This window comes from Anomalospiza imberbis, chromosome 23 (genome assembly GCF_031753505.1).
Source record: "Anomalospiza imberbis isolate Cuckoo-Finch-1a 21T00152 chromosome 23, ASM3175350v1, whole genome shotgun sequence".
Taxonomy (NCBI): domain Eukaryota; kingdom Metazoa; phylum Chordata; class Aves; order Passeriformes; family Viduidae; genus Anomalospiza; species Anomalospiza imberbis.
The window spans coordinates 5,924,689-5,942,200 of record NC_089703.1 but is presented as its reverse complement, the minus strand read 5'-3'; the positions used below and the strand labels follow the sequence as shown (position 1 = coordinate 5,942,200).

General features: G+C 44.1%; 1 protein-coding gene across 5 annotated transcripts; it reads right to left on the bottom strand.

The window, feature by feature from the left end:
• Nucleotides 1-305: 305 nt before the first annotated feature.
• LOC137461894 (cyclin-dependent kinase 11B) lies at nucleotides 306-15,180 on the bottom strand. 5 transcript variants are annotated; one of them, XM_068171713.1, is made up of 19 exons: nucleotides 15,020-15,180; nucleotides 13,376-13,491; nucleotides 12,936-13,060; nucleotides 12,257-12,395; nucleotides 11,580-11,710; nucleotides 10,311-10,433; nucleotides 9,094-9,192; nucleotides 8,861-8,989; nucleotides 8,050-8,115; nucleotides 7,374-7,549; nucleotides 6,818-6,908; nucleotides 6,475-6,596; nucleotides 6,047-6,152; nucleotides 5,429-5,550; nucleotides 5,178-5,285; nucleotides 4,327-4,443; nucleotides 3,937-4,085; nucleotides 2,263-2,452; nucleotides 306-422 (listed from the first exon to the last, which is right to left on the bottom strand). In XM_068171713.1, the coding sequence occupies exons 1-19, from the start codon at nucleotides 15,128-15,130 to the stop codon at nucleotides 330-332; spliced, it is 2,313 nt and encodes a 770-aa protein (XP_068027814.1). In that variant the 5' UTR covers nucleotides 15,131-15,180; the 3' UTR covers nucleotides 306-329. The 5 variants fall into 5 exon arrangements, with proteins under 5 accessions (XP_068027814.1, XP_068027816.1, XP_068027815.1 ...); XM_068171715.1 differs by having other exon boundaries at nucleotides 7,374-7,543; XM_068171714.1 differs by having other exon boundaries at nucleotides 9,094-9,189.
• Nucleotides 15,181-17,512: the final 2,332 nt, after the last annotated feature.

Sequence of the window (17,512 nt, the reverse complement as noted above, 5' to 3'; positions counted from 1 at the left end):
CCCCTAAAAATAAACCAGAAACTGTTCCAGGACTGTTATTTCAAGTTGTCCTTTGTCACAGTTTGTGATGACCCTGGGGTTTTCAGGTAACTCCAGTCCTCTAATGGAATGCAGCAGATAAACTCCACATTGATTTATAAAACAAGAGCCTTGGAATCTGTGATAATCTTTGAGTTTTTTTCACAGGGAAAAACATCTGGTGCCCCTGACACAGAACAGAACTGGGGCACTCAAATCCACTCACTCACATGAATGGTGCTTTTTTTTTGTTGTTGTTTTTTTGCTTTTTGGGGTTTTTCTTTCCCCCCTCCTCCTTTTTCATGTTGAGTTCAAAACTTGAGGCTGAAGCCAGGTCCTGCAGCAGATGCTCCTTGATTTGTGGTGGTCAGATGGAAACCTGTGTCCTTCAGGTCATCATCACCCTGTGAAAACCAAGCACAGGGCACTGATCAGGGGCTGGGCAGCTGCATTTACCCCTCCAAAAATCTAAACAACAAAAATGAAGCATCTCAAGATGAGAAATAAATGTCTGATTTAGTGGCATCACAGTAAAGGTTGATGCTGGGTTATTCATAATCCTTAAATATTGCCATTTCAAAATTTGCCATTGCTAAAAGCCATTTGAGTGTTCCTAGTTCCTGTAACCACTTTGCATGAGAAAGATAAAAAATGGGTATAAGCAAGTGTAAACTTCACTCACTGAGCATCTAATCCAACACACATCCTTCATGGCAGTGTTTCCACCCCGAAAAAATCAACTTTTTGTATTATTAAACTGTAAATTGGCCACAATACAGTACAGTGCCATTTCAGCCATGCCGAGCCATGGAACTGGTAATAAGAATTTTCTGGAATTAGGGGCCTAACTTGCCATACTTATGGGGTCAGCACAACTTCCACAGATAGCACAGATATCCCCACAAAGAGAAGCCAGCCTGGCCTTTTAGGAATTCTCCAAGACTGGAAAAAGGCATCTGTTTCTATCCCCAAGACCTGCATCATTTACCAGGCTGTGGATTTTTCAAACCCAAATTTAACAGCTTTGTTGAAGGTGTAAAACAATGAACATTTTCAAAGGAGAAACTGCTCTGCACTGGGATAAACCAGACATTTCTTTCTGATTGTGCCTTGAAATGATCCTGGGAGCAGAGCAGTAACTGGCACCGACTCTGGGAAGGAAAGCTGGACTTTCCCTGGCCTTTGGGAAGGAAAGTTGGACGTTTCCTGCCAGGCCAGGTGAATCTCAGGATCCCAGCCCCAGGTGAGGCTCTGGAGCTGTGCCACACTCAGAATCCCAGAATGAACCAGCTTGGAAAAGACCTTCGAGATCACCAAGTCCAACCTAAGGACCCCAACACCTCCTCATCAACTAAACCCTGGCACTGAGTGCCATGTCCAGGCTTCGTTAAACCCCTCCAGGGACAGGGACTCCACTCCCTGGGCAGACAATTCCAGTGCCCACCTCAGCAGCACTGGCCTTTGGGAAGGGAAGCTGGACCTTCCCTGCCAGGCCAGGTCAATCTCAGGATCCCAAGTAAAGCCCAGCCCCAGGGGAGGCTCTGGAGCTGGGCTGATTTTGGGAAGGAAAGCTGGACTTTCCCTGGGCTTTGGGAAGGAAAGCTGGACTCTCCCTTACCAGTGCAGGTGAATGAATCTCAGGATCCCAACAAATGCCCAGGGCAGGCTCTGCCCCATGCCACAGTCACCAGCACTGATTTTGGGAAGGAAAGCTGCACTGTCGGGCTTTGGGAAGGAAAGCTGGACTTTCCCTGGGCTTTGGGAAGGAAAGCTGGACTTTCCCTGGCAGTGCAGGTGAATCTCAGGATCCCAAGCAAAGCCCAGCCCCAGCTGAGGCTCTGCCCTGTGCCACATTCACCAGCACTGACTTTGGGAAGGAAAGCTGGACTCTCCCTGGGCTTTGGGAAGGAAAGCTGGACTGCTCCAGGGCAGGCTCTGGAGCTGTGCCACACTCACCAGCACTGACTTTGGGAAGGAAAGCTGGACTCTCCCTCCCTCAGGATCCCAAGCAAAGCCCAGCCCAGGGCAGGCTCTGCCCTGTGCCACACTCACCAGCACTGACTTTGGGAAGGAAAGCTGGACTCTCCCTCCCTCAGGATCCCAAGCAAAGCCCAGGCCAGGGCAGGCTCTGCCCTGTGCCACACTCACCAGCACTGACTTTGGGAAGGAAAGCTGGACTCTCCCTCCCTCAGGATCCCAAGCAAAGCCCAGCCCAGGGCAGGCTCTGCCCTGTGCCACACTCACCAGCTGGCTGTAGCCCAGCCCTCCCTCGGGGGGCCGGGGGCTGGTGCCCCTCTTGACCCTCTGCTGCTCACTCTTGGCTGGCCAGGTGGGGAACATGGAGGGGTCGATGGGCAGCGGGGTCTCTCGGAAGTACTCGTGCTTCAGCCCGTCCTCCGCCGTGATGCGCCGCGCCGGGTAGTACGTCAGGAAGCTGCCAAGGGGCACGGAAAAAAGGGACATTTTAGCCCCCCAAAATTGTCAAGTTGTTCAGGAATGAGGTTGAGGGTTTTGTGATGTTCAAGAGAATTCTGGCACTGGGTATTGGGGATGATTCTATTACTGGTGTTGGGTGTAATTCTATTAATTTGGTGCAATTCTGTTAGTTGTAATTCTGTGAGTGGGTATTGGGTATAATTCTGTTCAATGGTTTTGATTCTATTCATGGTATTGGGTATAATTCTATTCCTTTGGTATCATTTTATTACTGGGTATTTGGTATAATTCTATTAATTTGGTACATTTTATTACTGGACATTGGGTATTAATTTGGTATAATTTTATTACTGGACATTGGGTATGATTCTATGACTTTGGTATCATTTTCTTACTGGACATTTGGTATAATTTATTACTTTGGTATAATTTTATTACTGGACATTGGGTATTAATTTGGTGTCATTTTATAACTGGACACTGGGTATAATTCTATTAATTTGGTATAATTTTATTACTGGACATTGGGTAGGATTCTATTAATTTGGTATAATTTCATTAATAGACATTGGGTATGATTCTATGACTTTGGTATCATTTGCTTACTGGACATTTGGTATAATTGATTACTTTGGTATAATTTTATTACTGGACATTGGGTATTAATTTGGTGTCATTTTATAACTGGACACTGGGTATAATTCTATTAATTTGGTATAATTTCATTAATAGACATTGGGTATGATTCTATGACTTTGGTATCATTTGCTTACTGGACATTTGGTATAATTGATTACTTTGGTATAATTTTATTATTGGGTACAATTCTATTGATTTGGTATCATTTTATTACTGGGTATTGGGTATAATTCTATTACTTTGGTATCATTTTGTTACTGGACATTGGGTGTAATTCTATTAACAGGGTATAATTCTATTAATTTGCTTTAATTTAATTGCTAGTATTGGATATAATTTTATTACTGGGTATTAGGTATATTTCTATGACTGGGTATTGGGTATAATTCTATTAATTGGGTGTTATGTATAATTCTATTAATTTTGTATATTCTATGACTGGGTATTAGGTGCAATTCTATTAATTGGGTATAATTCTGTTAATGATTGCTGACACATTATCTAACAGAGTTGATTTTTAGGGTAGGATCCTCCATGAACCTGGAATTTATGGGACAGCAGCTGGAACTACACATCCAAGCAGCTTCTGCAGGGATCTGCTCCCAAAGTTGTAAAGCACTGGATATCTCAGACCCTTGGATAGACAGATAAAAGCTCCAAAGGGATCCAGAGCAATCCCATGAGAATATTTTACAATTTTTGCTATTTCAAGAGAGGTTTTAGACATTCTATTAACACAGTTTAACTGCACAGCCTGGGCTTGATTTTATAAACCTTTCACAACACAGAAAATTGTTTTCCTGCCAACAGATTCCCAAGGATCCCCTGGAATTTGGCACCCACTTGTTCATCAGGTCAAAGCCCTGGTCAGAGAGCAGAGCCCCAAATCTCTTGCGCAGGTTGTTGTAGGGATATTCTGTGAAGGTCATTTTCTTCACTGCTGGCAGCTCGTTGTAACCAGGCCAGATCTTTTCACTGGGAGTACCCAGATCCTGTAAATTAAAATATCTCTTTAATAAACTCAGAGTGCAATCCTTTATTTATTCATTAGGAGCTGGGAAGTATCCAGAGAAAACAGACACAACAAATCGTGGTCTCAGCCTATTCAAAGTGTGGTAAAGCAAATTAAATAACTTTTTACTGAGGCTGAGTCTCTGTTAAGGAACAACAGGCACTACTCCAATGCTCCTGTTTCTAAAACTAGTCAAAATCCCAAAATATTTTAAAAATCACCTTAAAAACTTTGTTAATCTGGTCGATTTCTGACTTCCCTGGGAACAGCGGCTTCTGCGTCAGCAGCTCCCCAAAAATACACCCCACTGACCACATGTCTATGGCTGTGGAATATTCCTGAAAAGAAGGGAAATAAAGTTACACCTCAGAAAAATCAGGAAGATATTTTCACCGAGTTATTTGGAGGGACGTTGTGGTTTCTGGGGATTTATTTGGGTTTTTTTAAGCAGAACACACACAACCAGTCCCATATTCAAGGGCCAGGTCTCAACTGTAATTATTTCAAATTACTGATGACTGTGAATTATGAGCAATACCAATGTACACAAATCTTTCAGGATGACAGGTGGAAGTCTCCACACTGATGTCTCTCTTTTCCATTCACAAAGCACAGCTGACAAACCAGTATTTTTTCTTGCAGGGCTCTTGCCACTGCAGCCCTATAGAACCCTGATGCCACCCAGATTTCAGTTACCAGCAGGGAACGTTCTAGAATTGTGCCAGTGTCTTGTTCTGCTCTCAGATGTCACAGGTTTTAGACCAATTTAAAAAGGCATTTAAAATCCAGCTGCCAAAGGTGACATTTTGCCACAATTCATGAGAAGTCCATCAGCACTGACCACGTCAGCATTCCAAGGGGAAAAAATCCATCTGTCACCCATCCAACCCTGTGTGTGGGGAGGATGGAAGGGTTTTAGATGTCATTAGGAGGAATAATACTGAATATTCAGGATTTCCAGCTATGAATCAGTATACAGACCCAAGCATGCTCACACTTTAATCGTGATTTATAAAATACAGTCAGGCTGCAGTCACTGCTCCAGCAGCCAGGAGGAGAAGGAGGAACTCACCTTTGCTCCAAGCAACAGCTCTGGAGCTCTGTACCACAGGGTCACAACCACAGGGGTGTAGGGCTTCAGGGGAGACCCATATTCCCTGGCTAATCCAAAATCTCCAACCTGAAAGGAAAATAAGCAACATTTCCAGCTCTGCTCATTCACCACCAATGTCATGATGGCCATTGCACAGAACTTTAGGTACAGCTATAACTCTGCAGCACAGAATTTGTCCTGATTTCCTCAGTTTTTTTCCTAATTCTTACTTTTAAAATGCCTGAATGACTGAGCAGCAGGTTGGAAGTTTTCAAGTCTCTGTGAAGGATCCAGTTGTCATGGAGGTGTTTGACCCCTCGTAGTAACTGAATCATCAAAGTCTTCACTTCCCCTGGAATGATAAAAAATGCATTGAAGAAAATAAATCTACCTTTAATTTGTGGTTTGTTTGTTTGGAGAACAGGGAAGGGGGCAGGAAGGAGTGGCAAGTTAAAAGCACAGTATAGCCTGCACCATAAAAATGTGTCACAGAACAGCAAAATTCATTTGGGCAGCTGGAATTCATCCAAATTATGCTCAGAAATTATTGTCTCTCATAGGAAGCAGCCAAAACGAAAGCCTAGTGTTCTTTTCCAGTTCAGCACAGGGGAAACTCTCCCAGTTGCACACACAAACTGGATTCATCACCAGCTATCACCACGAGGATCAGCCAACACCTTAATTTGGGTCAGGTTTTACAGAGCAAACAGAAAAAGCCAGGAAGTCTCAGTTCCAAGGAACACAGGACATTCCAAAGCAACACATGGCACTGCCCAAAGCCAGCAGGGCCATTTGTGTTGGCCACTTTTCCGGCTCTGAGAATTCCAGGGCACTGTGGCAAGCAGTACCTGGCAGGAAAGGCTGTTTCATTGTTTCCATCAGGCTCTTGAGGTCGTGTTCCACATAGTTCATCACAATGTAGATTTTATCCATGTTACTGCCCACAACGATCTCCTGCAACACAGAACCACATGAGCAAAACCTACAAATGGTGTTTAAAAAGCATCCAAAATCAGTTTTAGAAATGTACTGGCAAGAGGATGGAGGCTGCCATTGGTAAAATCCTTAGAAAATGTATTTTTTTATTAAAAAACAGCTAATTTTTTTTGTTAAACATCAGATTGTGCGGACAGTGATGTCTCTACAGCCTTATGAGCAGCACACAACTTTTCACAGAAGCAAGATCTGCCAGGGCTGCTGCTATTTTTGTATTTAAAAGTCAAGAGGAGTATTTCAACAACAAAAGTACTTCAGACATAAAAGACTGCAGCCTTACTCTGACAGTGACAATATTCAGGTGCTGTGCTTTCAGAATTGTATTTATTTCTCTCAGAGAAGTAATGGGAAAACCTTCCTTCTCCTTTTCCATTTTCAGTCGCTTCAGAGCCACAATTTCATCTGCAAAGGAAACACATTTCCCATCACAAAGTTAATAATTCACATTAACAGGTGTTCTCTCACTGATTTAATATTTAATTATCTGTGCTGTTTTGCCTTGAAAACGAGCAGCTTGCTGGTAAAGAAATATTTTAAATAGATTTTGTTCATCACTGAAAAATGCAGAATGATAATTTGCAGCCCTAAATACCCTGAAGGAAGTGGAAGGCACTGATACCCACCAGTCTTTTTGTCCTTTGCCCTGTACACCACACCATAGGTTCCTTCTTCAATCCGGTTCAAACACTGGAATTCCTCCACGCTGCGACATCCCTGCAAAAACACAGGGACAACACTTACTCCTCCAGCATCTGGGGGAAGGTTTTGCTTTTTCAAAAACTTCAGCAATTTCACAGCTAAAATTTACCAGAAGAATTCAGCTATAAACCATATGAGAAAGGTATCTTTGGGGTTTGTTTTTCATAGTTTCTAACGGAATCCTGGACAGAGCCTGTGTTTCAGCAGATTAACTAAATTATTCCATTCACTTTGGCATAGAATAATCTGAAACACAAAGGCAAAGGCAGCAACTCAGCACCTTTCACATAATTAGTAAAAATCTGATTTTTATTAGTATTTCTACACTTTTCTGTTGGATACATAAAGAATAACCAGTTTCTCTTTATGAAAACAGAACTCTCCTCTCACAAGGATCTATTTTCAGACAGCAATACCAAGGTAACAGATATCAATGATATAATTACATTCTTATCTACATTTAAGAGGGTGATCTCCTACCTGGAGGGCAGGAAGATACTTGGGAAGCTCTTGTTTCAGCTCGATGGGGGAGGAAGCTGGAGAATCAGGAATGTATTCCCCTTCTGTCATGGCATTGGAATGAGGGGACCCCTCCCCGACCTCCTCCTCCTCCACCTCACTCCCTGCAGAATCCCGGTCAAACCTCGACTCTGGAACTTAAAAAGTCAGAATCAGTCGTGGAAAGAGGAGCTGTCTGGAGCAATTAAACTCAGCTTTAGGCAAATAAAGGTGGTGACATCGAGCACTGCATGGCAAAGGATGGTGGAGAAGCCAAATTTCTCCTCTTGGCAAAGGTGATGCTTTCAAGAATTCATCTACAGTTTCCAGTGTTAATGCAGCAGGTCAGAAAAATAAATCTTTACACCAGAATGAAAGAGAAAACTGACCCAGGATGTCTCATCCTCATTCTGGGTCTCATTCTCTGATTTTGATGAGAGGACAGGACAAAAGAACACAAAATGAAAGAGAAGGAAACATCAGCCAATTAGACTGATTCCCTCTACACATAAAGCCTGGAGCAGATTTCAAGGAATTTCTGAGTTTGACATGAGAATAGCATTTTAATCTTTTAAATACTTGTAGAAATAGATTTATTTAGCTGCAAAAAAAACCTCAGCCAAACACTTCTTTAAAACATTCAGTATTTGCATTGTACCAACTGGGATGTGGTTTCCATTCTCCCGTTCCTCCTCTTCACTCATTTCCTCTTCGCTCACCTCCTCTGCAAAACAGAACCAGTTTGATTGGAAAAAATCCACATTTCTGCAGCTCCTTGGGAGGCAAATCCCTGCTGAAATCCTCTCCTATCTCACCAGGCTTCTGCACTGTCAGTGACCAAGAACTTCTGCTGCACCCAGATAACAAATACTTCCAACAGGGAACACAACTCTTACCAATTCTCTGAGAACTGGGATGTGGGCAGGTAAATAAATTATTAATATTTCCTTATTAACTGTAATTGATTTTAAAGAAAAACATCCAGCCATCAGAGCCTGCTCTTGTCTTTTCTTTACTAATTAATGACAAGAACAGCTGCACTCAGACTTCTATACTGAACTTTATGTTATTACACTTATTCATTTGGAAAAAAATTCTATAATTTGCAACAGAAAATAATTCAAAGTGACAAGACATTTGGATTTCACCACCCCCCAAAGAAGTGCAAATTGTGCTCTGCAGAGTATCTGATGTGTTACAGAACCACCTGAACTGCTGACAAGTCAGGGAGACAAAAATGCCTTTCAGGTTTCTGATCTGGCTTCTTAGATGAAGAATTGGTATTACCTCTACACAAAAGGATAGAATAGGACTTGTACTTGGGTTTTTTCTTTTTAGTTATCTTGACCTGTGAGGTCTCAGCCTAGCCTAGACTAAGAGAAAAGGAAAATGTTCAAATAAAACAACACAGGATGAGGAAAAAAAGAAAATCACACACCCCTGTAGGCCCTGCTTGGTGATATCCTCACCTGCTGACTGCTCAGACACTTCCTCAGAATTGCTTCCTGTCTCCTCCTCCTCCTCCTCTTCCTCTCCCTCTTCCTCAGAGCCTTCACTGCTGGACTCTTCCTCCTCCTCTTCTGAGCCTGATCCAGATTCTGTCCAGGAATAATCAGGCACTTAACACTTACAGTGTTTGCTCAGCAGAGAAATTAATTACATCTGTACAATTAATTACAGCTCCTAAATTGCATTCAATCACCTGAGGAAGACTCTGCTGAGCTGGTTTTTCTCTCACTGTCACTGATGTCTTGCAAGTCTGATAGAGGATCCCTCTCTTCTGGTTTCTCTTCTTTTACTGCTGAAACCACAGAAAATTAAAAACACAGTGCTAATTGAGTATAATTTCCAAGCCTCTGAATTCCCACGTAACTGCTTCACTTTCTGCTGGCATTAAATCAGTGCTGAATATTCAGTATTGGAAATTCAGTGCACTAAAAAAAAAAAAAATAATCATTTCACTCTGCTCAATGACAAACAGCTTTTCTGAATTGCAGTGGTGCAGGATCAACAGCCAAAAATATGGAATATTTGGAATACTGACCTGATTTTTAAACATTATGTGTTCCTAAAGTCTTCTAAGATGAATTAAAACAGGGGGGGAAAGGGAAAAAAAAGCACCATGGTGACAAGAATCACCAGGACAGGGTCCCTTACTGTCAGTGCTCACTGCTCCAGTGCAGTGATCACCATGAAAAATCCCTGGTGGTTGATGAGGCAGGAGTTTCCCAGGCCTTGCTGCCTGCCTCCACCTGGAATTCCAGCTGATTCCAGCCTGCTCTGAGTGGCTACACTTCTTTTCACAGGTGCACACGTTAGCATGGCAGACACAGAGCCTTCCTCCTTCAAATAAAGGCATTTTTATGTCACTTGTGCAAGTTCTCTACCCCCAGAACCTTCGGGGGGGATCATTTTCTGGCTTGGAAAACAAAATTCACCATCTAAGCAGAACTCTGCCTTCAGAATGTAATTTCTTCTTCAAGATGACAGAATCAGTGATGCTTACATTGATCCCTGTGAGGTCACTTTTTAAAGTAGTTTAGCTCCTAACCCCAAATCCAACTGGAGCTGGAGTAACCAATCCCTTTTTAACCTGCACAGCAATTCAACTGCAGGATTTTAAAAATTCAGTCAGCTGCTTCTTTCACCACTGAACGGGGTAACTCATTTTGAAACTTTTCCAATTGCTACTCCTACCCCTAAATCCATTCCATTTATCACTTGTGCATCTCCTGCAAAACCAGCACTGCTTTAGAAAAGAGATATTCGTGAAGATTCCAGAGTTACGCCGCTGGGGCTGAGCTGGACAAGACTTTAACTGAGCACCTGGGATGTTTGTTGAGACTAAAAATTAATTTTTAGTCCAGCCCAGCCCAGCTCCTGCTGCCCCCCAAGACAGTGTAGAGTGGCAGATGCTACCTGGTTTCCTGCTCTCTCCTTGCTCAAGCTTGTCTCTCTGCTGGCGCAAAGGGCTGCGACTCCAGGGTCTCATTTTTACTTTGTCTCCATATTCTTCCCTCACTGTTCTATGGTGTGCAGAAACTAGGGAAAACAAAACCACAAGAAATTGTTACATCTGCCTAATTAGAGTTGTCCTGTCTGCCACAGCCACCTGATTGGAATGATTTTCTTTTTTTTTTTTTTTTTTTTTTTAACAGGGTAATGGGGAAGAGTGGGAGAGGAACCTACTTAAATCTGGGAGAATGAAGGGCTTTGATTTATCTCAAATAAAATATGGATTTGTGCTGCTTAGAGAAAGCTGCTGCCACACTTAAAACCAGAAGCAAGCTGCCCTGTATGTTACACAGTAAACACCCTGATTCTAAAGCATTAATGCCAGAGAAAGAAGTGGAAAATATGTAAAAGAATAAAACCAGCTGAGGTTTAGAAGGAGCTGACAGAACATTCAGAACAATAAAACCAATTAAATGAAAGGTTACACAGATTGAGCACTATCAGCATAAAGACAAGCACAAAAAGGAGCTGTTTGGTATGAGCTGAGCAAGAAAGAGAAAGCAAAAAATATGGTTTGTTCTGCTATTCTTGAATCTTTTTCACCTGATCACAGGAATTGGCTCTGATTTTTACCTCTGAAAGCTGGGACAGAGATCCTTGAACCAAAAATGATCTGAGCTGAGACTGCAAACACCCAACACGCTGTGCAAAGAGTTCAAGTGCAGAACTTAAACTGCTCAGGCACAGATCCTCCCACCTGACTCCCACTGCAGCATTTCCCATGCCTGGAGTACTTACATGACCTCTCCCTCTTTGCAATTAATTCCCCCAAATCCTTAAAACATTGAATTTTGAGGTTTCAACCTCTATCAAACTGAGTTAGACTCAGCCAAAGAGTTCAGAACCACTGGGACTGTGCTGGGTGCACACAGTGGCACCTGCAGAAGTCTTTGTTTTTATAGGAAATCTCCCTGACAGGGAGAGGCAAAGACTCACTGACTGACCAACTTCTCAGGATATTTAAGGCACTTAATATCATCACATTGTTTTATCTCCCCATGTAAAACTTAAATTTCCTTTTCCCTTCCATGTCCAAGGCCTCCCCACTTGAATTTTTTAAAAATTCTGGCACTGCTTTAACAAAAACCACTTTCTATCCCTCCATTGCACCACTGTGTCACCAGGTAGGAAAGTGATAGTAAAGATGAAGAAGATTTATGCAGAGGGAGTCACCTTCTCTCCTGGCTTCCCTCTCCTTCCTCCTCTCCTCAGCTCTCCTCTCTCGCTCCTTTTGCTCCCTCTGTTCCTTCTGCTGCTCCCGGATTTTTCTTTCCCTTTCTCTCTCCAGTTGCTCCAGACGATCTCTGGAAAATAATTTTTGTTACAAATTCAGCTCGTGAAAAGAAGGAAAACTGGTTTACAGCACCAAACCACTAAACTCAACTTATCAACACACCCAGTTGTGCATCAGTCAGAAACAGGTGGAGTTTTTCAGCTGATCCTTTAAAAAACAGGTTTAAAAGACCCAGAGCAGGAGTCCCCCACCCTATCAGGATTTAAGCAGAAATTAAGTCAGTCCAGTTAATTAATCCCCTGATAATCTAGATAATTAATCTCCTGTGCAAATCTGGTTTGTACTTATTTTTTTAGGCTGGAAAAAACCTCTTAAGACCATCCAATCTTTTTATTACAGTGAACCACTGGCAGTGAATTCACCTGGAATACCCATGGTAATAAATCACTTAAAAATAATTGAAGCAAAGAACACATTTCCCATCAGACAACACATTCCCAGGAGCACAGACAAGTTTTCACTGTGGATTTTTTTTTTTTGGTCATTTCACAACAAGAAATGCTCAGAGGAGGCAGCTGCTGATGTCCCTCCCCAGGGGAGGGAGGGATGGATGTACCTCTCCCTCCTGGAATGCTCCCTTGCCATCTCTCTCCGTTTCTGTCTCTCCCATTCACGCCGGGCTTTATCCTGCTCTTCTCTATGTCTCTTCCTACGCTCATGCTCCCGTTCTTTCTCTTTCACTCTGGCATGCTTCCCTTGAACAAACAGAAATCAATTTCCGAGTGTTACTGCTCAAAATAACCACCAGAAGCAAAACTTAGGGGGTGAAACTGATGGGAACTGTTGCCATGACCTCTGTTGTTTCCTTAAAGGGAAAATCCCGTTCTGAAAGGGGTTTGGAAAGCCCAAAGTCTGTAAGATTTTGCATTAATATTTGTACTAAAGTAAAAAATTGTTGCAATTGAGAGGAAGACAATGGGAATGTCTCTAAGAAGGATATTTTTTTCCTTGGCAGGTACAAAGATCAGAGGTCTTTCACTCAGTGAAGCCAGAGAGAATCTTATCAGGCTTCAAGGAGTAAAAGTGACCTCAGTGTCCCTGTCTCAAAGCGATTTCTGTCCTCTCAACCATGTTCACACCCCTGTCAATCCCCTAAGGGCCCTAAACACAGCCAAAGAAACAATAACAGTTTAAATTCCTCTGTCTTATCCACCTGCTGTGTTTCCTTCAGTCTGAGTTATTGTTATTTACTCTACTCCCAGAAAGGAGAAAGTTCCAAGAGTGGCAAGAAGCACCTTCTGCAGAGTGACTCCTGTGCCTGCGTTTCTCTTTCCTCTTCTCATCTTTCCTGTGATGGGTTTTTTCTTTCCGGGACATTTGCTGGGGTGGTTTGATAGCCAAGGAATCATCTTCTTCTCCCCTGAAAGGCAGGACAGGAATTAACTCAGGGGGTTTAATAAATTCAGGGAGGTGACAGAGGAAATCAGATTTCCTTGTGTGGAAAAGATCCCCATTTTATACTGAGTTTCCACAATAAATCAAAACTGGAACACAACACAGTTAAGTCTTAACCAGCGCTTCAAAAAGTTACCCTGGGGTGTTCTAGAAAAAGGATTTCCACTTCTGCACACTGAAAAAGAACTGATTTTCCCTTCAGATATTTGAAACCCTCTTCTCGGGACGCTGAAAGGTTAATTTCAGGAACTTTCTTCTCTTTTTATTTCCTCACCCTTACCTGTCTTCCATGGAGTCTTCTCTCCTGTAAGGTGAGTTCCTGATGGTGATTTCCATGCGATGGTCTCTCAGCTCCCCCTCTTCAAGAGAATCCCTCTTGGAATCCCTGTCATCTGACTGAGGGAACCACAGCAGAGGGGAAAACCCATTTATTTGTATGGCTCAACAGGAAAATAATTCCATATTACTGAAATCTTCCACTGCTGGCTCAAAAATTCAGCCTGGACTGGTCACCCCTGTGAAATCCACTGCTTTATGACAGCAGCACTTTATTAGAGCTGCACTAATTTGACATAATTAGACAAAATTAAACACTGAGGAGGAGGGCACTAACTATTGTGTGGTTTTTTCCTGCAATAATTATTTTGTACGCAGCTGTACAAAACCAAACAGCAAGATAAAAGTGATTCCAAACCCATGGTTTTAACCCATTCTTCCAAAAAATCTTTAAAAGCTGTTCCTTGAATGCAAGGCCCAGCCGATTACTTTATTTATACATATTTATATGGTTTTATTTCTTTAAAATGAATTTATTTAAACATTAATTACTGAATATAATTATATAAATTTAAATTATTAGCTACATTAATTTATCTTCTCTGACCAATAACTAAATAATAATAATTCTGACCAATAACCAAACAGCAAGATAAAAGTGATTCCAAACCCATGGTTTTAACCCATTCTTCATTAAAATCTTTAAAAGTTGTTCCTTGAACTGCAAGCCCCAGTTGATGACTTTATTTTTATTTATTTATATATATTTATTTTTAAAATTTATTTTAATTAATCTATTTAAGTTATACGAACATTAATTATTATACATAATTACATATATTTAAATTATTAACTACATTAATTTATTTCTCTTTTTGGACCAATAACTAAATAATAATAATTCTGACCAAGAACCAAACAGCAAGATAAAAGTGATTCCAAACCCATGGTTTTAACCCATTCTTCATTAAAATCTTTAAAAGTTGTTCCTTGGACTGCAAGTCCCAGTTGATTATTTTTATATATATATGTTTATTTATTTGAAATTAACCTATTTAATTTATTTAAACATTAATTACTGTATATAATTATATATAATTATCTAAATTTAAATTATTAACTACATTAATTTATTTCTCTTTTTGGACCAATAACTAAATAATAATAATTCTGACCAATAACCAAACAGCAAGATAAAAGTGATTCCAAACCCATGGTTTTAACCCATTCTTCGTTAAAATCTTTAAAAGTTGTTCCTTGGACTGCAAGTCCCAGTTGATTATTTTTATATATATATGTTTATTTATTTAAAATTAACCTATTTATTTTATTTAAACATTAATTACTGTATATAATTATATATAATTATCTAAATTTAAATTATTAAATACATTAATTTATTTCTCTTTTCTGAGCAATAACAAAGCACAGAATATAATGCAAGACCAATGAAATCTTCACAAAGCATCATAGTTTTGTTCAACTTTGCAATTAGAGACCACACAGAAAAGACTTCAGCTAACAGAGCATGAGAAAATCAGGAAAATCACCAGAAAATCAGGATACAGGCAATGCACCCCATTAAAATGCAGTTTTCTATAAATAAAGCAAATAAATCCATTCAAATGAGCCCCAAAGGGCAGCTTACATTTTTCATACGTTTGATCTCTGCCTTCTCCTCTTGCTCCTTCCTTCGTTTCTTCTCCTGGAGAATCTCATCTAAAGTCTTCACTTTCCAAGAATCCTTTTCATCACCCATTTGAGTTAAAAAAAAACTCCCTCTGTAAAAGAAGGAGACGCTGACAAACCCCACAAATAAACAAGAAGAAATCAAAATAAATCTATTTCACACCCATTTTTTTCAGTGCAAACACTTAATGTGCTGTTTTTGAGTAAAGCTGCGCGGGAGTTGATTTATGGTGGACCAAAAATGTTTGTTTTAAACCCAAAGGAAAGACTCTGCTAAGAGCTCGGGGAGCTGCTGGAGGGCACAAAAACCAATTTACGGCCAAGGTTTGGTGGCACGCGTTTAATAATGACCTGAGACCTCGGGGGAGGCAAGAAAATTTGGGAAAAAAGGACACGAGGAATGCAGTATTTATGGGCTATCTGGCAGAACTCCTGAGATGAGGAAGAAAATAATGAAGCCAACGGTGGTGAAATCGGCTGTCACTGAGGAAAAGGGAATTCCAGCACGACCACCGAGCCAAGAACCGAGAAAGACCGAGCATGGCAATAATTAACAGAAGACAAACCCGAATGTTAATTAACAAGAGAACCGTGCCACTTACAGCCACCGAACACTAATGCCTCGCTTTACCGAGACGTACAAACGGCAAAAATTTCCCGACCGGGGGTGTTCTGACTTGCCGAACACCCCGAGCGCCCAGCTCCGCGCTAACCCATCGCTGTCTCCCTCTCCGGTGCCGCTCCCGGCTTGTGGCACAGCGCGGAACGGAGCCGATTCCGGCGGCCGCCACCGCCCGCGCAGCCCCGCGGAGCCCCGCGGAGCCAAACAGCCCCGCGGCCCTCACGGAGCGCTGCCACCCGCGGGCCCGCCCGCCCTCCGCGCTGGGCTTCCCTCACAAGCCCGAGAGCCCCGCGGTGTGCCCCCCACAGCCCCGCGGTGTGCCCCCCACAGCCCCGCGGTGTGCCCCCCACAGCCCCGCGGTGTGCCCCCCACAGCCCCGGGGTGTGTCCCCCACAGCCCCGGGTGTCCCCCACAGCCCCGCGGTGTCCCCCCACAGCCCCGCGGTGTGCCCCCCACAGCCCCGCGGTGTGTCCCCCACAGCCCCGCGGTGTGCCCCCCACAGCCCCGCGGTGTGCCCCCCACAGCCCCGCGGTGTGTCCCCCACAGCCCCGCGGTGTGTCCCCCACAGCGCCGCCGGTGTCCCCCACAGCCCCGCGGTGTGTCCCCCACAGCCCCGCGGTGTGTCCCCCACAGCCCCGCGGTGTCCCCCACAGCCCCGGGTGCCCCCCACAGCCCCGGGTGTCCCCTCGGTGCCGCCGGTGTCCCCCACAGCCCCGGGTGTCCCCCACAGCCCCGCGGTGTGCCCCCCACAGCCCCGCGGTGTGCCCCCCACAGCCCCGCGGTGTGTCCCCCACAGCCCCGCGGTGTGTCCCCCACAGCCCCGCGGTGTGTCCCCCACAGCCCCGGGTGTCCCCCACAGCCGCGGGTGTCCCCCACAGCCCCGCGGTGTGTCCCCCACAGCCCCGCGGTGTGTCCCCCACAGCCCCGGGTGTCCCCTCAGCGCCGCCGGTGTCCCCCACAGCCCCGGGTGTCCCCCACAGCCCCGCGGTGTGTCCCCCACAGCCCCGGGTGTCCCCACAGCCCCGCGGTGTGCCCCCCACAGCCCCGGGTGTCCCCCACAGCCCCGGGTGTCCCCCACAGCCCCGGGTGTCCCCCACAGCCCCGCGGTGTGCCCCCCACAGCCCCGGGTGTCCCCCACAGCCCCGGGTGTCCCCTCGGTGCCGCCGCGCTCCCCCGGGCCCCGCTCACCGCCGCCGCCACCGGGGACTGCGAGCAGCAGCGCGCGGCTCACGCGTCACTTCCGCCCGCCGCCGCGCGCCGATGACGTCGGTGCCGCCTCACGGCGCGGTAATTAATTCAAGGCGTTAATGAGGCGTTAATGAGGCGTTAATTTGAGCCGCTCCCCCTCAGGACGGCCGAGGCGGAGGGGCATTAATGGACCTGCGGGCTGTGCCTGGGCAGCAATAAGCCCAGCGAGCCGGCGGCAGGGCTGGGAGTGGAGGCGTTGTCACCACTGGGCCGCATTTAATTACACATCCAAGTGCGGCGTTGGAATGAATTTGAATAAATCTGAATTAATCGGATTGAACAGATTGGTTTGGATAAATTGCATTCCAACCAAAATTCTGCAATTCTTACATGGAAATGAGTGAGAGTGTGAGGGAGGAGGTGACAGAGGTGACACAGGGCACAGAACAGCAAAGATCCCTAATTACCCTAATTATCATCCCCGAGATGCACTAATTATCCATCCCCCATTGGAAATAGGACAGTATAAGGGGAAATAATGATAGAGAATGGGAAATAAGGGGATATAATGGGGAATAATGACAATTTAGAAGCGCAGGGAGTGCTGTGACACCTCCCAGCTGCACCCCAGCGCATCAGTGT